The sequence below is a fragment of the Betta splendens genome, chromosome 5 (genome assembly GCF_900634795.4).
Source record: "Betta splendens chromosome 5, fBetSpl5.4, whole genome shotgun sequence".
Lineage (NCBI taxonomy): Eukaryota > Metazoa > Chordata > Actinopteri > Anabantiformes > Osphronemidae > Betta > Betta splendens.
In genome coordinates, this window is record NC_040885.2 from 3,649,173 (window position 1) to 3,671,976 (window position 22,804).

The 22,804-nt window shown below is 38.4% G+C and overlaps 1 protein-coding gene across 20 annotated transcripts in view; it reads right to left on the reverse strand.

Annotated features, from left to right (window-relative positions):
• Positions 1-22,804, reverse strand: part of LOC114855041 (band 4.1-like protein 1) — a 76,726-nt gene that overhangs the window by 14,880 nt on the left and 39,042 nt on the right. For 5 of the 20 annotated variants that reach the window (XM_029149751.3, XM_029149748.3, XM_055508799.1 and 2 more), the window contains exons 2-19: positions 20,663-20,797; positions 20,288-20,455; positions 16,005-16,109; positions 14,957-14,999; positions 14,697-14,772; positions 14,248-14,466; positions 13,887-13,974; positions 13,640-13,792; positions 12,600-12,697; positions 9,462-9,637; positions 8,265-8,491; positions 7,832-7,867; positions 7,272-7,307; positions 5,326-5,475; positions 4,354-4,416; positions 2,658-4,076; positions 948-998; positions 230-586 (exon numbers count right to left, since the gene is read on the reverse strand). In XM_029149751.3, the coding sequence (XP_029005584.1) occupies positions 230-586; positions 948-998; positions 2,658-4,076; positions 4,354-4,416; positions 5,326-5,475; positions 7,272-7,307; positions 7,832-7,867; positions 8,265-8,491; positions 9,462-9,637; positions 12,600-12,697; positions 13,640-13,792; positions 13,887-13,974; positions 14,248-14,466; positions 14,697-14,772; positions 14,957-14,999; positions 16,005-16,109; positions 20,288-20,455; positions 20,663-20,701 (3,504 nt within the window). In that variant the 5' untranslated portion in view covers positions 20,702-20,797. The other 15 variants (XM_055508815.1, XM_055508803.1, XM_055508810.1 and 12 more) reach the window with 12 other exon arrangements.

Sequence of the window (22,804 nt, forward strand, 5' to 3'; positions counted from 1 at the left end):
TCTTTGGATTCATAGTGATGACATGCAGCTACGAGATTTAACAAATTTAAACAAAGATAAAATTGGTGAATTTCAATGAATAAAAAAAATAATAATAAAAAAAGGTCCTAAACAAAAATGAACATGAACAAAATGTAATGGTCCACCATAAAAATAGAGGAGTAATGGTATGAAGTCCATCCAGAGTGAATCCAGTGGGTGATAATGAAGATATTATTCATCTGTCTACCTCATGATGCATTCCCTGCACAGGAAGGTTCTCCACTGGAAATTTGTCCTGTGAGCCCATACGACGGGCTGAGTAGAACCTGGAGGTTTCTTCAAAGTCCTCCCGGCCTACCTCTGACAGCCGCTCTCTTTCTCCCAGATCAGATACACCTTTAAAAAAGTCTTCCGTGCCAGAGTTTATTTCTGTAATGATGGTGAAGTCAACCTCAGCCTCCAGGCTGGAAGTAGAGCTGACAGTCATACTGGAGCACTTGCGCTCAATGCCCAGTTGGCTTTCCATCATGCATGCCACTGCATCTCGCTCTTGCTCTTCCTCAGGGGTTACACCCGGCTGGGGCCACCTGTCACCAGGCTCCTTCTGGGGCAGGTACAGACATGGGAAGATACATCATAGGAACAAGGCAGATGGAATGGGAGTATGTCACTTGTCTCTGAAGGTGTTGAACATTCACACACTCATGAGGTATCCCAAATGTGAGCGCCTTTACATACAATGCATTTTGATGATGCAACAATGACAATAATAGCCAAATGCATATGGTTCTGTTTTCAATTGACTACTGTGAAGATGATGAGTGAGACTAAGACCCAAAGTAACACACTCCATCCTTTATAGATTTTGAGTCATTATATAGTCATTAGATTCCATGCAGTTTAAATGAGATGCAGAAAGAGACAAAGACAATGAATGCAACATACTACATAAAGAAATGAATAACCTTGAAATCAGCAAATTGCTCTTCATAAATGGCAGGAGTGGAAATGGGCTCCTGCAGGGGAAGAGGGAAAAAATAAAGAGCAAAGAGCACCTCAGGGTTAGCACAAACTGCAGTAGAGTGTTGTGGCAACTGCACAAAAAGAAATCCTAACAGGTCTGAAAGTATGCACTCAGTATGTTCAGAGCACCAAATATTTAAAACCTAAAATAGTATTATAATAATAATAATTCTGGTGAGTGTTTTATTTTAAGCTTTTCAAATATTAATTTATTAGTGTTGTTATTAAGAAGAATAAGAATTTGTATCCTTTTGTCGCGCAATCCCAAGTGTAGGTAGGAAATTCAGCCAAACCCACTCTAATCCCACTGGCTCTACTCAGATCCAGTAAACCAAGGCAAGATTTTCAGGCATAGTTTTCAAACACTACTCAGAAGTAATGTACCATTTTACAATACAGCGGGCAGAAAAGAGGTGAGCTTATACAGTAAGAAGAACTAGAGTCTGGTTCATTTGGTAGTAATAGAGAAGCAGGATATAAAGTCTGATGCAGTTTTTATAATGATGCTATTTTGAGCACAACAGCAGCTGCTTATTGATCTATGGAGGAAAAGCATTTTTACACAGCACTATTCAAACAGTAATATCACTAAATTTGCCATGAATGGGTACCGGGACGTATTGCAAACCCTGTCAAAATAAGCAGGCCCACGTGTTTACTGGCGAGCACCTAATATTTTCAAACACTCCATTAGTTCATCAGATCTGAATTTGATTGTCACTCACAAGTGAAGTACATTCCTGCACTGAGAACTATGCAACACCTCTTCTCATGCCTGTATAATCCAGTATATGCATGAGCTCAACTCAGATGAAAAGGGGGAAAATGATGAAAGCTGTCAAATTCCTTTCATTCCAGTGCCAAAATGCACCCAACCCTCTTATACTACGAACAGTAAAATGAAAACAGCAAATCTGATTGTCAGGAACCTAAGTGTGCTGTCTGGCTACAGCATAAATGTGGTGCGTGTAACACCATTTGACTTTGACTTTACAGTATGCAGGTGGGGTTGAGGAAAATAGTGCATCTGATTTATAATTTAGTATAATCTGGAAAATCAAATTACATTTTGTACTGTAAATCTTTTGTGTTTGTTTCTTCATTAATCTCTACTTTTGGGAGATAACATATTTGTAACAAAGTATGAGAGTATTTGATATACTTTCAGTGATTTGTTTGTAATAGCCATTTGCAGTGTTTTGCATTTTAAAATGGCTTGGAGATGTGTGATTACTGTATTATATGTGATCCCGTGTTGTCAGAGAACAGTGCGAGCTGGAAGGAAATTTGAATCTCACAATTTAGAGAAAGAAAAGACATGCGAACAACCAAAATATGAGATTATATAAAAATATGCGATTTTAGTCATATCCAGTGATGGGGTGTACAGAGTTTCATGTTTCATGTTCAGGGCAATGGAAAGGGATAAAGTGGGTTGCCATATAGGAAAATGTCCAAAGTCTTGGACACATTTTTGCCACAAGACGGAGCAAAAGACTTTGCCTGCTCCCCACAGAGGCATGAACAGGTAAAATGGATGAGTGTTTCAAGTCACTGGAAATGTAGAAAAAAAAGATGGTGTGCAAGTCTGCCTGAAGCTCATGCGATGCTTTATTTCCAATGACTGAATAGTAGATGCCAAGCGAAGTTACCGAGTGTCTCTTCTTTGCTGCATCCTGGCTCAGTTCCCTGCTGCCACTTCGGCTGTTCCGTAGTATTAGTCCAGATTCCCTGGCCTTCTGTGTTTTTATTGGTGGGGCTGGAGGAGTCATTTTGGGAAGTATTGAAATCTTTGAGATGAATGATTGACTCTCAGTGGATCTTCTACCTAACTGAAAGCTGTCCTCAATATGTTCTGCTTTAGTAACACCTTCCAGGTCTGTTGCAAATTCTGGATGGAAAGTTGAAACATCAGTCCAGTTGAGATCTGAAGTTCCCTCTGGAGAGCCAACCGACCAGCGGAACTCTCTTCTCGTGACCAGTAGGGGCTCATCCTGTCCTGTCCTGTCCTGTTCATCCTTACATGCTACACTCTTTGACCGTTCTGGCTTGAGTGGAACAATCCTAGTAATTTCCGATTGGTAGCTGCTGCCTGACAGTCGGTGTAGAGATGTTCTCTGACTTCTGTCCCCCAAGAAGCCCTCAATATCTTCTCCCCCAGAACTACTGATTTTCCTTTCATGTGTTCTGACCTGTCTCAGTTTAACTTCTGCTAGCTCTTTGTTGTCAATGAGGCTTTTTCCTCTCACCTTTATTGCACACTCCCCTTTACCACCTGCTAATGAACTAACATGTTCTAGCTTTCCTGGCCCGTTTACTGAGCTTAAATCAATATATTTTGTTCCTGCTTGACTCACTTTTTTCTTTGCCTGCTCTCCTTGAATGGAGACCATCCTGCTTTCTCCTACTGATATATCCTCTTCTCTGCTTTCTTCTTCTTTATAATCCCCAACAGACAGATCCTTTCCTGATTTTTGATCATCTCTAATCAACACCATCAGCAATGACTTCCGGTGATCTCGTGTTTTTTCTGTTTTTTCTGGAGTGTTGTCTGAGTCTGAGTCCTCATTTTCTTCTTCAGTTGAATCACCAAATTTTTTTCTGGAGATGAGCTCTGCAGACATTCCTAGGTTTAAGCTCTGGGGTCTCCTCTTTTTCCTTGGTTTAGAAGCTATGTGGTCTTTTATCTGACTTGACCCCAGGACCAAATCACTGTTCACCTTAGCATCCAAGGCTTCAGATGGTTTACGTTGAGATTTGTCTCGAAACAAGTCTGCATTCTTAGATAACTGAACTACGAAACGGCTTTTGTTTGTCGACCAAATCTCGGAGCTCATACTGATCTCTCTGGATGATTTTGTTGATGAAATCTCATCAGCATAGCTTGTCATTTCTTTCCTTTCATACCCCGTTGATTGTTTGTTTATCTTGGCATGGTCTATACTTTTTTCCGGCTCCATTTTCTCCCATGCCAAATCAGATGAGAGAAATGTATTATTTTCTTCTGCCATCCAGTCATGGTCTTGTTGATAAGTTTCTTGTTTTTCAATCAATACCCACTCTTCAGAGCCCTACATGTTGGTATAGATCAAACACAGTTAGACAGATTAAGCACAGCCGCTGAACATAATAAAATTTCCAGAATCACCTGATTCACAAAGAGAATAACACATTGCAGTTCAACAATTTTGGAAAACATGCATTTTGCATCTACTAGGTAGTACAGTTACTGTACAATACGTGAGTATATTTTCTTGAGCAGTATACATTACAGTGCATTTCACCAGCTCATGAATGATATAAATAGTAAACTGTATCAGTGAAGAGAAGAAGTAAAAGATGTGCAACCTCAGGTGAAGTCACTAGAGATGTCTGGATAAAACCCTCAACAGAAAGACTGTTTACAGAGTCCTTTCCCGCAAAGCAGAAGAGAGGATTTAAAAGAGAAGGAACAATGGGAATTAGCAGTCAGTCTGAAAATCAACGTGTAAATTAAGACAGTTTCATGCAAAACTACAAAAATGACAAAAGAATCAATGTAAACAGGAATTTACAGCTACTCTGTAGAAGCCTTTAATTAAATTTTAACGGAAAATATTCAAAGTAGCTGACAGACACCAAATGCAAAATGATTAACTTTTTATCTACAACTACACCAAAGACGCTGATTCCACTGAATCTCTAGAAAGGGTCAAAAGCAGACTTTTTACCATAGGTATTACAACTGTCAATCAAATACAGTAGCAATATATAGCCCTTCCCTGTATGCTACTTCTACCCTGTGTGAAATAAGGCACATGGTACTCATATAGTTTGTTGTGGATAGAAATCAAACTTGGTAAATGAATCATTCCAAAAAGGAATTAATTAGGCAACAGGCAGAACTCTCATTTCAGAAGACTAACATCTTCAATAGCCTAATAACCAAAATGAGATCAAAGCTTTCTTAAAGAAAGCTATGTTACTGTTAAGCAGAACAAAAGGATATCTGCTAGTTATTCAAGTGTCTTAAATTACGTAAAAGTAAGTAAAAATCTTAGTAATAAGATGGTTTCCTTCTGTGTTACTTGACTGTCAACATTAAATATCTTAGAATTGCTCTGGTGTAACAGAAAGATGCGGAATGCCTTTCATTACACAAACACGTTCTAAATTGATTGCATATAGTATGTCAACATACAGTAATAGGATTCAGATGAGGATGTCAATATCTGCTAATGGTAGCATAGAGGTTATGCAAAGAGATATTGATCCTTAAACCCAGCAGCCCTTAAAACCAAATGCCAAAGTCACACCCTTCTACCCTCAACCCCAACTCACAGCTTTCTTCTCTGGTGTCCCAGGAGGGGAGACTCCTGAGAAACGCTTCTCACGGTTCATCAGCTTGCTGTTGGGTTCCTTCAGGGCTTTCTTCAGCTCATTGATGCTGGCCTGATGCTTCAGCAAGACATCCTGAGTCTTATCCAAAAACTGGAGGATAGCCAGTGAAAGAATAATATGGAGGGAAAAAATGTGAGTGCATTAGTGGGACTATCAACATATTCCTCAGCAAAACATCATTTATATACTGTACATCAACTTGATATACAGTACACACACACACACACAAGTTCAAGGGTTCAGTTATTTATGGAAAAACTTCATTTTAACAAGCAAAATACATTTTTGGGCATTGTCCAGAGCCCAGAAAATGTCAGAATTCTGTCTAGGTCTGCCATATGCAAGCTGTGTGGAAATCTTTGTAACTACTTCTAGTGTTAAACAAGATTTTTAGTAGGTGAGGCTGTATATCACTGGGAAAAAACAGTGCTGTGTAATGGTTCATTGGGTGGTTGGTTGAATGGTTCAAGGAAATTCTTGGCTTTAAACAAAAATGTGCACATCACATATCTGCACACTGCGCATGTAATAAACGCTGTGTTTTAGTAGGGAAAGAAAGGAAATTTCCTTATTAGTCCCACAGTGGGGAAATTTGTTTTGTGCATTTGACCCATTCCCTTAGGGAAGCAGTGAGTTAAATGAGCAGCACTCTGGGAGCTAGTCCAAAGTGTCTCACTCAAGGGCACACTTAGTGCCAGGAGCGCCTTGCTACAGTAAAGTCCTTGCAAAATTTTCAACGCTTGTATGCAAAGAATTACATTATTACTTCAAACATTAACATTAGGGTTACCTGGCTGCAAATAATAACATTAAAGCATGTTGTTAGCAATATATAAATTACGCCATTGCCATATTAATAAAAACTCAACTAAAACAGTCATCACAATTTCCTTGTTGTAACCAAGAATTGTAATATTCTTTACTATAACTGATTAAAAATATATGACGAAATTCCTGTAATATCTGCCAGTAAGAATATTCAGTAAAGCCAGCCAGCCTTGCACCTGTTTGTGTGGATTATTAACAGGCATATAAAACTCAGGTCGACTTACTTTATGCGCTGTTAATGCTATGCATTTGTTATGCAGTATCCTTGCCTTATACATTCTGTATAGTTAATGCATAACTCAATCAACATATTTAGACCTTTCTGTATACTTGTCAATTTAAGTCAAGTATACTTAAGTATAATTACAAATATAGGCGAAAAACACTTAACCTCTTTTTTATACTTGTAAGTCTGAACCAAGTATACTTGATCACTTGAATATACTTTGGTTTGATATACTGTATCTTACTGTATATATGTACATAAAGGTGAACAGTTTTTTCTTTCCTTTTTTCCCTTTTTAGTTAAAAACAAGTATACCAAAAGTATGCTTGAGTGTATTACTTTTTGCTAAGGGTTGAAAATTTTTATTTAAAAACTAAGAAATTATAACCTAAAAAGTTTGAAAGAATTACTGCACTGGATTGAATAGAACTGATCAAGTTTACCTAATAAAGATGCTGCCAATAACTGTAGATAAGTGTGTTAAAATAATTGGAAACCATCATAAAGAACAGAACAAGTACTTCTTGCTGTAGGATGTTTCTACACATTGCTTTTGTTTAATGTTTTAATGTTTTAGTTTTGATTAAATTAAACAAAGATTACAGAAAAGACCAGTAGTGGTTTCATGGTTCTTTTTAGTATTCTCATAGTTGAGAGCCACTGGACTAGATACCAGCACATCCACAATTATTTTATTATTGTATGGTAGATATACATGTACATTAGCTTACTTATTTTGGCATATGATAATGTGCAACACATGGTTCCAAGCTTTATCAGTCTTGATCTTAACTGTATTATTTTCAAAAACTACAAGGACAGAGATCTGTACCTCCTGTTTGTGCAGAGGAGTAGCCTCCTGGTCCAACTGAGAGAGTGCAGTTAGGAACACGAGAGTGCAGGAATAAAGTAAGATGCAGAGACCGGGTGTTAGAAGAAGTAGTCAGTTAAAGGAAGAGAGGCAGGCAGGTAAAATGTGACCGTTCCTACTACAGTATGCCAAAAATTATATTTTAGAATTACTTGAAAATACATCACAATAAACATGTTTCTTTTACAGTAAATAATGATTATTATAATTTTTTAAAAAAACAACCGTAAATTGTTTAAACATTGTCCCTTTGTCCCACTTTCTGTAATGTTTGCTGCAATGAGACTAATTTACAAATAATAAATAAAGGACGAATTTGTCCAGAAATAATTTTCCCAGTATCGCTTATATGACTGATGCAATGCAGCACTAGTTTCTTTAATGTCTGTCACAGTGGGACAGACAAATATAATGAAAAGAAGGCAGAGAGAGCAAAACTACCTTAAACAAAAACATATAATAAATTAACAGTGAATAAAATTAAGACAGATAAAGTATGTAGAAGCAAATCGCCAAAATACCTCATGTTTATTCTCAACTGGTGATCCAGCCTCCTCCTTATTGCCAGCAATGGTTAAAAAAGAAACAGCATATTACTAACAGCAGCCTATGCTTGAGTTTGTGTTTCTTGGCATAATAACAGAGTTCAAGGACTTTAAGACTGATTTCTAAGCGTCACAGTCTAAGCATATAAGTCTGAGTGAATAGATCTAAATGGTGAAGAGTTAGTAAATGTTAAATCCACCAAAGTGTTATTCCCCCACTGGTTAAAACCCAATTTACATGAGTAGCCTCTGTTGCACCCACTTACGTACATCAGAATTTCCGCAGTACCTGGATTCCCTGAACCAAGATGATGTCAGCAAATTTCACTTACACTATAGAAATGATTACTAAGTAAAGTAAGGTAAGAGAAATAAAGTGTCAGAGTTGGAAAAGAAAAATCTCAACTACCATGATCTCCTTCTTTTTGCTTGGGGTCACATTGCCTTTGTTGTCCTGCTCCATTTCCTGGCCCCCTCCCTGGGTCGTCTCTTCCTCATCCTGCTCCAAACTGGGTTCCAGTTCAGTGTCCTGCTCATCCACAAAGAGGCTATGGAGACGATGCTGTTCATTGATGCCATGTTGGAACATGCCGTCATGGTTCTCACACATATCAGACAGTGGCCGTGAAAACTCTGCTGGTAAAGAGAATTTAATTACTGTATTTCAGACATTAGGATAGATATGTTTAACTGACACTGACATGCTACTGAGTCCTGCTAGTGACTCTAGCCAGTGGTGCGAGAGTGGAAAATGGCCACCATTCTATATTGGGTCCAGAGAAGGGCAAAATAAGACCCAGCAACCAGAGTCCATAATTATGTCATCCATGATCAGTAATGGTACCCACCCATCCAGACATTTTTTTTACCTTTTAAATGTGTAATTGTATTGTCTAATTACAGGACCATAAGAATAAGTTTGATTGGTGTATTCGGCCCCACAGTGGAGCAACTGTCCTCTTTGTCTTTCTGCATAGTCCCTGTTAAATAATTTGATAAACTATCCACACTAAAAATCGACACCTGTGTCACTCAAACTGCTGCTTATTACTGTTTCACCTGACTGTTGCATGTTCTCATGCTCATCCAACAATAAGTAAATTAGTTAATGCTGAAATCAGATTATTAGTAAAGTTTGCTACCACCACATGGTTTCATGGGCTGACTTGATTGTTTTGCATGAATAACGAAACAAAGAGAGAAAGTAGGTTACGATTCATCAAGGTCCTTTTATTATAGGTAATAAAGGTAACTTAGAATTGTTACAGAATCCACTTCTGTGAATGGAATAAATGTACATTAATTGTGAACTATAGATTGAAAAAGCCTAATGTTCCCTATAAATCAGAAAAAATTAAAAAGCGGTGCCCCCCCAGAGCATACCAGGCAACGTGCTATGTTGCATATGTGAAGGGTCGACCCTTCCAACATAAACACCAAAAAAGTAGACAACCTGTTTTAGACTTTTACAGTGGTGTATATTTCCAGAGGCATTGATTTTGAATTTGAAAGTGTGATAAATTAGCGTGGAGTGAAAGCATAAGAAAAAGAGTAAAAGAGTGAAAGTTGGCAGCTCTGATATTTGAGCACAACTTGCAGCTCTCACCTCCATCCAAGCTTCTGGAAAGAAGGTACCTCTTGCTTGTAGAACGCTCAAAATGTGGAGCAGGCCGGTCTATAAGAGCACTAGCTTGTCTTGTCTGAGCCTGTGTTCTTCCACTGTATCGAAACTTGGAACCCATCACCAAAAAGCCCTTAGGAGGAGGTTCTGGAGATACCAACCTGTAGAGCAATTAACAATGTTGTCATTAAAAGACAGCAAATTCAGACCTATAAGTGAAAACAATTCTAACTGTCTTACACAAAGAGTGATAAATACTGTATGTGTGAGTGTTTGCTTTCAGAGTTTCTGTTTTGTCATTGCATTAGAATAATCTCTTTCAATGTTTTCTTCACCAGTGTCAGGAAAACACGACAAAAACATGATAGTTTAAAAATCCTCTCTGCTTCACAACAAAGAAAGATGATACAAATCATCTTGCAGCAAATATTTTAATATACTGTATATTTTCATTATGGGTTAGCTCACACCTCCCACACTCTTCTGTACAGGTGAATCACTAATCATCTCAAGCACACTTGTAAAACTAAAGTGGGGAACAAGGACCACAAATATTAATAATTGTTTATTAGACCATCTAAAAGGCAGTGCCAATTTTGTTGATAATATATTATTCAAACATTTTGTTATTACTGTAGCTTGAAATTAACAAATAAGAATGACAATTGCCTATTAGATTCTATTAGATAATTTGATCCAAAAAATGATGAAGCTTACGACTTATGTTGGGTATACCTGAAAGAGCTGTGAGACACTATTAAGTCTCACACAAGATACCAATTATCAGTGACAACTGTCTGTAAATACAGTCATTAAATGATGAAAACTAATTACAGGTCACCACCCTGTTTCTAGGAGCCGATAAACAAATAAGAAAAACATCTCGGGACACTAGCCATTAATCAGACAGTTCTGCAATACTGTACCCAAACAATCAGTCAGAAAACAAGTTAAGCTATAAAAACCTTTATTAGGTAAAAACAATATTTACTAATCAACAAGAGAGGGAGAGAGCGATAAAGGCGGGCGATGAAAACCGGATGGAGAAGTGCCAGATGTGTTAAAACATGGTGGCTATAGGTTACATGCTGTCGATACACACAAGATGCACACGGCTTTCTTATCTAAGTCCTAACTACTACTACTTGTGCCTCTTATGTTCGCTGGGGGTAGATGACTGTCCCAGCATCCGATGCAATGGAAGCTGGGTGGCAGTCCATTGTTTGTCGTATAAACAGTCATGTGAAAGCTATTTTCATTCAGAGATGACTGATGCGGCAATCCATGCAAGACTTCTTCTGAACCCGTTGTTGTTCTTTCTGTCTTTTAGATATAATTTATCAGATATTTTTTGAAGCGGTGATGTAGAAGTTTTTGAAATTGTCTTCTCTCCAGGAAGGAACCTCTCAAATAAGTAGGGCAGTAATGCTGACTGACGGCTTACTGTATGCCTTTGAGCAAAGTTGTAGTTATATGAGTGCTTCCTTTAGCGTCTGGTCAGGAAGCAGCGCACTTTGAAAGTTAATTGCTTTTAGCTACATCCAGGAGCTGGTGTGGATAGTCAAGCACTACTAATTTAAAGTATACTGGCATGATGTCAGCCGTGTCTTGCTCAATTTGTTTTCTATATCCCAGCTCGAACTGCAGTCACACCCATGCGATACCTCAGGCCTCCTAAATACTTATCAGTTCTGAAGTTGGTATAGAGAATATGGTATTTTATGGTTCTTTGTCTGTGTTAACTATTCTAGAGCTTTTAGAGGCCAATGCAGGCTACAGTAGATTTTCTCTGAGCATACTGTGCAATCACAACACAAAGATGCACTGTGGATAAGTTAATGTATATAAAGTATTTTCCCCCTTACTGATTTTTTTTTCATGTTTGTCACACTTTAATATGTCTGATCATCAAATAATTTTAATTAAATATAACACAATGAAGCACATCATGCTTTACTTTAAATGAAGGTTTTTATTATTAGGGGTAAAAAATAAAAACAAAAAAATTACTACATTTTCAAACTACATTGCCCTGTGTGAAAAAGTCAATCTTTTTTAATAATTTACAACAAGTCTGTTACAGCGCTGTGGTGGAATTTTGGCCCACTGATCTTTGTGGAATTGTTGTACTGTAATTAATTGTAAAAGCCACCTTGGATTTTCAAGCATGAACCGCATGGATATTTTGATACACAAACAGAATTCATGGTTCCATTTATCACATTATCACAGTAAGTCTTCCAGGTCGGGACGCAGCAAGACAGCCCCAGACCATAACACTACGACCGCCAAAACTGAGACGAGCCTTTGTATTCTTTTCGCTCGGCAGTGATTTTTGTCTTAGAATTCTTCCATACTAACCATTTTGTCTCTTTCTTATGATCGGAGTCATAGACACTCACCTAAACTGAGGCAACTGAGGCCTGCAGTTCTTTGGATGCTGTGGGGTCTTTTGTGACCTCTTTGAGGAGTTGTCTCTGTGCTCTTGGAGTTATTTTGGTCAACCGGCCACTCCTGGGAAGGTTATCTACTGTTCCATGTTTTTGCCATTTGTTAATAATGGCTCTCACTGTGGTTCATTGCAGTCCCAAAGCTTTACTAAGGCTTTATAACCTTTTCCAGACTGACAATTCTCAATTATTCTCTTCTTCATTAGCTTTTGAATGTCTTTAGATCTTGGCATGATGTCTAGCTTTGGTGATCTTTTGGTCTACTTTGTCGGGCAGGTTCTATTTAAGTGATTTATTGATTGCAAACCGGTATGGCAGTAATCAGGCCTCGGTGCAGCTAGAGAAATTGAGCTCAGGTGCGAAAAACCAGAGTTAAGTTATATTTTAACAGGGGGCAAACACTTTTTCACACAGGGCAATTTGTTTTTTTCATTTATTACCCTTAATAATAAAAAAAAATCATTTAAAAACTGCGTGATGTGTTTCCTTGTGTTATGTTTGATCATCAAACCAATTTAATCATTAGTCAGACACATTAAAATGTGACAAACATACAAAAAAGAAGAAATGAGTAAAGGAGCAAATACATGGAGCTGTAGAAAAAGAAGTGTTTGCTTATCCTGATGGAGGACGAATGGGGAACCATTTACCATCAGATCAGTTTGATTCTTACCGGAAAAAAGTGTGGTGTTCAATGCAAACTTTCCACAGCCTCTTCGCAGCTCTGTGATTTGGCAGTTTAAATCCAATTGTGCTCTCAAACTGCTCATACTGGAGGAGAGAGACAACAATATAGGAAAGATGATGTAAACGAGAGGTCAGTTCTAAAGTAGGATACAGAAAGACAAAAACTGAGGATAGGGAAGAATATTCATCAATTTCAGACACTAAGAGCAAATGCAAGGAAAACTATTTTTTGGCTCCATATTTACATGTTTTTCCCTCTATTCTGACTGTGGATGCAGCTGCAGCAGCTCTTTTAAAGGGGCTCTTTATTTGGCTCAATCACAGGCTCACTGTGAGCCTCTGTCACTTGACTGTCTGGCCTGCACAGTCTGTCACACACACAAGGGTTAACATATAGGATAAGCTGCAATGCTGCACAGCACAATGAGGAGGGCCAGAATATAGACCCTAAAAACTTTGAGTTTTGATATAGAAGGATTAACAGGATCCTGCTCAGTGAAACTGACCACAAATTACTTCTGCCATTGCTTCTAGCTCTAAAAGCTATAAAAAAATGACATTGTGCCTTAGGAATAACACAAAATTTAGAATGTTTCTTTTTCATACAAAATAAATCAAAAATGTGTCTGACTGTGCTAAATATTGTATGCAATATTGCTGGAGATCCAAAGAAAAAGTAATAACTATGGCTTATCACCCCAAGGAAAGCTAACTAATAAACGTGATAAACTAAGATTAAACTTGTGTGTGCTAAACTAAGCTAGCAGTAACTTTACTCCAGATAATAGTTATATTAGTATTTGTTATTAGAGAGAGAGTTATTAGATTATTACAGAGATTTTATTTACTATAATCAGCAGATTACAGCTCTAATCTGCGGCGTGAGGTTCCATCTTTGGAAGGTTAGTTTAATGTTGTTGTTTTTTGAATGTTTTTATGGGTTTTAGACAAGCTATATGACTATTCAAAATCAATTATGTTCATATGGTTTTTTGTAGTTATCCCCCATTACAGTGTATACTATACCTCTCCAGGACGTATTTTGATATAAAAGTTACTCCTCTTATAGGAGATCTTGAGAATCTTTGGCCAGGCAAAGCGGTTGATCCTCAACCTGTCACGGTAAATCAGCAGGCCATTGGCACAGACACCCAGCATTATCTCAATCCCTTCAGAGTCCTGTCGCAAACAAGGGGCAGATATTAATCATAACTATGTATCTCTGCTTGATTTTTACCTTGTTGTAGATTCAAATAGAAACAATAGAAAGAACCTTAGCATGATGGAGGTCCACCCCGTACATAGACAGTTTCTTTGCATTTTCCAAGAAGTTAATCTCAGCATCTGCTGGAGTCATGCCCCTGTGGGCATAACCAACACCAATAGGTCATAATCTTGCACTCTCTAAATTCCTTTTATCTGTCCACAAGTGTTCTCACACTACCAAGACTCACACTGTGTATATCACAATGATAGATAGTTCAGTAATGTTCAGTAATGTTTAGTAATGTAAGTAATTTATCATCCATCTTCATAATTCATTATTTCATAATAAGATCTCATTAGCTCATTATTCCAGGAGATTTGTGGATACAGCAGATTAAATTGTGACTGGATAAACACTAGTCTAGTACTTGTAGTTTCGATGTAGCTCCATCACCCTCTCCTCTAGCTCACGAGTCTGATTAGGGGCAAAGCGGAAATCACTGATGTAGTCAGAACCATGATCATCTTGGTCGTAGTCTCCCAGCTCTGCTTGAACAGTATAGGACCCCAGGAGGGCATGGGTGACAAATGAGCAGGGTAGTCGGCCTGACAGCATGTCATCCCTCAGCTGCAGACAGAGGTAGTATCTGTCAGACAACACAAAAAGGAAAAAGAGAAGGGTGTTGGCAGTCAAACAAACTTGAAGCAAGTTCCAACTAGTATCTCAACCTTATGAAACGTAGATTTCTGCAGAACTGAAGCATCTAAGCAACCTCTGCTTTGATTAACTCTAGTGAGCATCTGACAGCACAGCCAGGGCAGTTACAACTACTAGTGTTACACAGTGTGGGTATGTGTGTGTGATTAGGTATTCTACCTGGTAATATCCTCAGTGAGCTGTGAGGGGTCTGGAGGGTAGAACTTTACAGCAAAGGCAAAGTGCCATGGAGAGTCTGAGGAGCGATTGCAAAGAGAACTGGGAGGTTAGGGATATTTGTCTACCATTGCAGCATTGCCAGTGAACAAATACAATGAACAAATATATTTTGTTCATTGTATTTTATTATAATAATAAATGATTTTGCTAATTGAATTTTAAAATATTTATTATCTCAGAAATTTGAAACAGAGTCTTACTGCGCATCTGCTTCTTGATCTCCTTCGAGGGGTCCAGCCAGTTCTAAAAGACAGAAAGTAGATTTCACATGGGGCAGGCCGGAAACATGGCTAGTGGTGTCACGTTTAGCTCTAATTGCCATGTTCCTAATGAAAGACTCTATCTAGTTAACTAAAGAAACTGAGACACCCTCCTGCTGAACCTTTAAACACACAGCGAGCAGACTCAATTCAGCACTTATTTTATTATTGTATTGCTAAATCGCTTGCAGCCTACCTATTACCTATCTGATCGCATCACATTCGATCATATAGTGAAGTGCTTCTCCAATACGATCTCCATTTCTGTTATGGTTGCTAGAGCATTTTATCAGTGGTGCAGTGCACATTAACTCACTTATTACAGCAGCTGTAAATCATGCGGCTCAGAGGAAAAACAGCACAAGCACCAAGATAAAGTAATAACATTGTTTAATCTCTACAGTATCAGGGCTAAAATTGGTATAGTGGTCCATACTTGTGGAATGCTTAGAGTTTTTCTTATAAGGCCAATGAGAAGTTACAATCAACTTTGTGTTTAACCAATTTTATCATAAAAATATAATTACAGTTCATATTAAGTTCACTCTGCAATATTCTTCATGAAGAGGTCCACATGGTCAGCAACACTTCTGTCAGACCGCTCACCTACTGAAAATCTATTGCTTAGCTAAAATATTTCTCAAAAGCAATTATAGGTTTGATTCAACTAATGAGAACATATTTGCCTTATATCACTTCTGCCTCAGAAATATTTATATAACTAAATTTGCTTAATAATTCACACAAATAAATGGGGCAAGTTTTTTGTTTTTCTATTATATTATTATTTTTTGTTATAGTTTTTTTTTTTGCCTTTTGTTTCAGACCAAGATCAAGCGAGTAGATTTCCATTTTTTTTTTGTTGGATAATGCACCTCTGATAAAGCAAACGCAGCCTACAAGTAAGAGGAATACAGATTGTTCTCTAGAAAATGTGTTTATGCACTGAAATGCCCCATAAGATTAGTGTGGTACATAATTCACTGACCTTCTGGGTGTCTGTGTCTGCAAAGGTCAAACCAAAGTAGTCTTTCTCCAGCAAGTTCAGGTGCTCACACACCATGTCCATCAGGGTCTGTCCTTTGGAATGCTTCTGCAAAAACAAAAAATGTGACATGGCAGTGATAAATGTGCAAAGAGAAAGCAGAGGAGAGCATTTCAGGAACATTTTCTTTTGCACTAAAAAGAAAAGTTCATGTCATAAGAAAGATGTGTGGGACATCAACATCATTTATATTTAGTTTCTAACAGTTTTTATTCTCAACACAAGTCTGCTCTGTGTGAAGTTATGGATATTCAAATATAGAATTATACTTTTTGCTCATAAATTAAAATGGGTACTGGCAGCCGCACTAGGATGAGCCAGACTTTCTCCCCTGGGGCCTACTTTGTAAGGTGACAGGGAGCTGGAGCAAGCAGTTGCCAGGGAAACAGATCTAGTGGTATCACAAGGTTATTACTTGAAATATATTTTGCTTTAGCTTCTTTGCTTGCTAAACAATGACGAAGCAACACTTGGGAAGTACTAATAGGCTCATTACTGTAAGTCTCCATCAGGGAATGTTTTGATATGGAATTAGAGCCAGTCTGAAAAATGAAATATACAAATCAGCATGTGGAATGCTAAGACGAGACGAGGTGATCCAGTCAATTTGTTCTCTGCTCTGGAGGAATTAATTATTCTACTTAACATTATGATCTGAGTGTTCAAATCTTACTGGACATGAAAACTCTAGAATTAGGCATTGTAAAAGACAACATACTGACGTGAAATATCAATTTCTACAAAACATACCACAGTTAGCCATTGCATCCTACTCAGGTGTAGCTGTGCTTAGTCATGCCAGTGAGTGAGGGGATGACTGGGTGAGAGAAGTGGTCAGTGCCATGGGCAGTGTTGATTAGATTTCTTATTAACCCATGAGTATAGCACTTTCTCTTTGAAGAGTAATTCAAATGTGTGGCCTGTTTTGATCAACTCACATGCATGAGGTTTATACATGATAGGCATGATGTTCCACCCCAGCAGTTACAGATTGTGTAAGCAGAAGGGGGCTTTTCTATTACCAGAGGGTTAGATAATTCAAATTCAATTCAATTCAATTTTATTTATATAGCAACAAATCACAACGAGGGGATAGAGAGAGAGAAAAGCACTGCAAGAATAACAAGCAACAGCACAGGCAGGATGGTGGACTAGGGACTTGACACAGGCAGAATGGTTGAACCAGGGACTTGACACAGGCAGGATGGTTGGACCAGGGACTGGACACAGGCGGGATGGTTGGACCAGGGACTGGACACAGGCAGGATGGTTGGATCTGCAGGTGCCTATCACAGACACATAGCTCTGAGTTCGATGATATCTGTAAGTGAGGAAAGAGTGTGGGAGAGAGAGAAAGCGGGGCAGAAGCACAACTACTGGAGAGAAAGAGACAAGGTTAATTAAATATGGAACAATGATGGGAGGTTATTAGATAGAATAGATCGAAGGAAACAGAAGAGCTCAGTGTAAAAATTAAGTCTCCCAGCAGTCTATGTCTATTGCAGCTTAACTAAGAGATGGTTCCTGTGACTGACAATCACAATCATTGCCAGGGAACCAGCTCTAAATATACTGTAAAATTGATCAAAAAAGAAGGTTTTAAGTCTTAAAGATGGAGAGTGTGTCAGCTTCTCGAACCTGAACAGGGAGTTGGTTCCACAGGAGAAGAGCTTGGCAGCTAAAGACTCTGCCTCCCATTCGACATTTAAAGACTCCAGGAGCCACAAGTACAGTAGCCCTGCGCTCTGAGAACGAAGTTCTGCTGGGAGCATAATGAACTATGAGGTCTTTAAGATAATGTAGCCGGGTGATAATGACAGTGTAACTGTTGAATCTGTCAGCAGGAGGCGTGATGTTTGCTGGGGTTGTCTGATGAGGGCAGGGGACGCTGGAAAGACGCTGAGCGGGGAAAAAGTCAGGAAATGAGGACCGATGCACAAAAACACATGCGGTCCTCTGATAGATGACGAGGGATACGGAGGTAGCAACCAATACCTTAGCAGGAAGCACGCTGTGTACTCTGGGAGAGCTCGACGGGTTGTCAAAGCCAAAACAAAAGGTGAGATCCAACGTAATCTGTGATTGTTGAGCGTGGTCAGAAAGAAGTGGGTACGGCTGAGTGTTACTGACAAAAGGTTAGTAATGTATTTAGGGTTCTGTGCTTATTGTGGTTTTGTTTTAAGTGAAGTGATGTAACATTACTGACATTACTGTAAGTACGTGCGCTCTTTTTTTTTGTCAGGAAGAGCCACCACAGCTATTTTATTTCCTTTTTGCACTTCACTTGTCCCTGTCTTGGAATAGCCACGTTAGTTTTAAATCAGCTATACAGATGGAGCAGCAAATTTTCGTTGCCTCGTTGCTGCAGGATTTCACACTGATCTTGTCATGACATTAGCATGACTTAGGTACCATTCCACCAAGCCCCCCTACAACAGTTTTTACCCTGGAATTGCGTCTTTGGTGCTAAAATGGGGGTGGCCTTATTAACATTTTTAACAACTTCCCCAGACAGACCAAGGAGGGGGGCTGCTGACAGTCGGCTGATGAGGGTGTGATAAGTGTGTGATCAGCGTCAGAAAGGTGACTGACAGTCGACTGAAATCAGCGAAAACGAACCGCTCCATCTGTACATACTGTGACATTTTGTTTATTGTTTATGTTTAACTCGCAAATTTATAATTAAGAATAAAAGAACCCAAAAGTCATTGGACTGACTCTCTTTCACCAGGCCACAATAAAAAGGAGCTTTATCATTAGGTGCTTTGTAGGTGAGTAGGATAATTTCAAATTCTATCCTACATTTCACAGGCAGCCAGTGCAGAGAAGCTAATGTAAGAGAAATGTGATATCTCTTTCTCAGTCCCGACTGAGAACTCTGGGTGCAGCATTTTGAATTAGCTGTAGGCTTTTTAAGGAGCTGTTAGGACATCCTATGAGTAAGGAGTTACAGTAGTCCAACCTAGAGGTAACAAATGCATAGATCAGGCTCTCTCGGGCTCTCGCTCTGAGAGAGGATGATTCTGATTTTAACTATACTTTTAAGGTGAACTTGGGTTCTGGAGATTTGTTTAATTTATGATGTAAAAGAGAGATCCTGGTCAAAGATGACACCAAGGTTCCTTACAGCAGAATCTGAAGCTAATGTTATGCCATCCAGGGTGGCTATCTGACTTAATAGTGTCTCTCTGTGATTTTTAGGCCCAACGATAAGAATTCCGGTTTTATCTGAATATAGTTGAAGGATGTTTGGGACATCCAGGATTTAATGTATTTTAAACAACTTTGAATTTTGATTAGTTGATCTGTTTGATTAGGTTCCAAGGACATATATAGATGAGTATCATCTGCATAACAATGAAAATTTATAGAATGCTTCCCAATAATCTCACCTAGAGGAGTCATGTACAGACTAAACGGTTTTGGACCAAGCACAGAACCCTGTGGTACTCCAAAGCTAATCCTTGTGCATATGGAAGATTTGTCATGAACAACCTAGAATCTGTTCAACAAATAAGATTTAAACCCTTCCAGTGCTGTTCCTTTAATTCTGATGCTATGTTCTAGTCTCTGTAATACAATGTTATGATCAATTGTATCAAATGCAGAACTAAGATCTAACAGGACAAGGACATAAACTAAACCATTGTCTGAAGCTAAGAGATGATCATTAGTAACTCTAACCAGAGCTGCTTCTGTGCTACGATGTTTTCTAAATCCTGACTGAAAATCTTCATACAGGTTATTCCCACTGAGGTGGTCAGATAATTGTATAGCCACATTTTTTTTCCAGAACCTTAGAAAAAAAGGGCAAATTTGAAAAGAAATGGACCTATAGTTGGCTAGTTCTCCAGGGTCCACAGTAGGTTTTTTTCTCAAAAGGTTTGGCCACAGCCACCTTGAAAGCCTGTGGTACATAGACGATATGTAAAGATTGGTTGATTTGATTTAATATGGACGAGCTGATTGAAAGTAGAACTTAAGTAAGTTCTACCTACTAAGTTCTGAGTAATCTGTTTGGAATTGGGTCTAAAAGACTCTTAGTCAGCCTGACTGCAGTGCTGAAAAGAAACCTCAGGTCCAATGTGGTTTTGGCTCAATGACTCAATGTTAGTTTTAGTGACTTCTGATTGGCGTAACCAGGCGTCATTAGCTTCTGCGTTTATTACTATCTTCGCGTACTTAGAAAATGTGGTGCTAGAAAAATGTTACCTCACAGTACTTACCTCAGTTTCTCCCTCAAACTCTGAGGAGTCCAGCAGGGTCACCTTGAAGGTGGCAGTTTTAAGTCGTTTGGAGCCTTTCTGCGGGGATTTGAGGTTCTTATATGGGGACGTTTTGTCAAACATTTCTTCTTTTTCTCTGTGTTCATCCAGATGCTTAAAGTTTTGTTCCTGTAAAATAATCAGGCTTGTTTTAATATTTTTTGCAAAAAAATCATGGCATAAATGTATTATAATTCCAAATCTTTAACTCTTCTGAAGATTAGTGCACTAACATATATATACTCATCTTGGTTGCAGTTGTCTCGTAAACAGTTTGGAAAACATGGGGAAAAAGTAAACATATGAGAACGGTATTGAAATTAGGGCTGTTCTGACCTGTTTGACCATCTTGCTGTCCAGACCGGAGTCTTGCATTGTCGTTATCAACCCCTTCTGTACCAGAGGACTCCTGCTGTGCTCTCTTCAGCTCCCTCTTGGCCCCACTCTGCACACCAGCAAATTAACACCAACCTCAAAAATGACAAAATAGCAAATATTATTTTAGAAAGTGTTTCAAAAGTCTTCAAAATTCAATGTCAAAAGATTTAATGACAGCAGTAGCTGGATATGAGAAAATCTTCCCAAATGCATCCATGGCTGTAGGATACATTTGTTACACAATCTCTTCTTCTTGCTACATCACAATTTCATCTCACATCGTTTACCTAGCAGGCAAAGACATTTACTTATTAATTATAAAATCCCTAACTGAGCCACATATTGATAATCTATTTAAGCAAGACAGGCTCCAAAACTCAGGCGAAGATTACTAAAATAATATAATAATAGTTTAGAATAACTACATGAGCAAGACTGTTGGTACTTGCAGTAATAATCAGTGTATTCATGTCATTATAAAGATAAGAGCACTGTCACTCATCCATGAGCAGGTATATACTGTATGTATGCAGGTATGAAAAAGCTGTGTGTATCACCCAACTAACTGCCTTAAATGCAAGTCATGTCCGAAGCTAGAGGATGTCAAAATAGGACTACACTAGGACTACATTTTATATATTTAATATCACTTTAGATTTAAATAGGACCATGATGAATGAAAAATGTATAGAGCAGGTAAAATACTTTCCTTCATACTTTTTTTTGCCTCTCCATGTTGTGCTTTGTCTGCCTTTTTACTTTGCTGTAGTTGGAGATTTCTGGCTTTCAGTTGCCTTCAGTTGCAAGTTACAGGCGTGAGTGGATGGATTGGAAACAACAGCCATGGTAAATGTAGAGTGCATCTTGTTTTGTCAGTTTGGAAGGGTGTGTACTTTAGGCATGTCTAAACAAAGAATTGGGATTTATGTATTATGTAAGATTTACAGTATGTGAGGACATATCTTACAGTAAGGTACACTATACACAATTTCCAGAGGTCATTCTAGTTTTTAGAGTTTGCCACCAAAAATAAAAAAATAAGAATGACCGTATGGTGTGTTCTTGCACAAATGTCCCATTACATGAATCACAAATAATTTCTCCCTTCAGAAGCAAGAATGAATAATGGAATCATACTTGTCCACCCAGGGCCCTGTGTCCCTCTGTGTCCTGTGAAATGCTATATCAATTTTCTCTCACAAGCTAAATCATGGATTTGACTGTCAAGTAAACTCCTTACTGGAAAGGAGAACCCCTGCTGATTATCATGTTCCTATGGCAGAAAACACAAACACTATGTGTCACAATGTCTTATAATTGCATGTGCCATGTGCTGAAGAAAGTGGTGAATACACAAGTGATTCTGTATTCACAACAAGAAATTTCCTGAAATTAGTCAAACCGACAAGGTGAACATATTACACTTCTGTGCTGAGCACCACAATGAGCACACAATCAACTGTAATACAGTTTCTAACCACAGCCAAAATGAATAGCTAAAGCTTTGAAATGGTCATACATTATTTTTTTACAACAAATGTCAGGTTATAATAAACAAGCCCTCTGAGGCTTGGTAGGTACACAAGGCTATGGTACAAATCAGATGTAATGGAAAAATTGTGCCTTTGTGCTATTTCTTATCCAACACAGTCCTCATGTGCTGGTTAGATGCAATACTGAACTGAAAATTCTTACACAAACAACTAATCTCTTGTACTGTCGTACATCAAGTCTAAACATCTGATATTCCATTTGACTGACTAATAGTTTATGATATATGTTTGTCTTTTACACCCGGACTCTGGCTCCATCCTATCTGACTGCCCACCAGACCCAAGACTGTAAAAGCGAATGCATCTTGTCTTGGAAGCTTAGTGTTCCTTACTTTGGATAACAAGACATGATGATGCAGAAGTGAGAATGCAAACATTCTCACTCACAGCAAGATAAGGTGGCACAAACAATTCTATTGGTGCAGAGAGACATTCCACCAGAGCCAGAGAAATGGGTTAAAAGGCAGAAGCAAATTGAACACTGTGGGCTCTTTGCATCACATATTCGTGGTGTGTGCACTGATCTCCCCAGCTGGTTTTAGGTTTG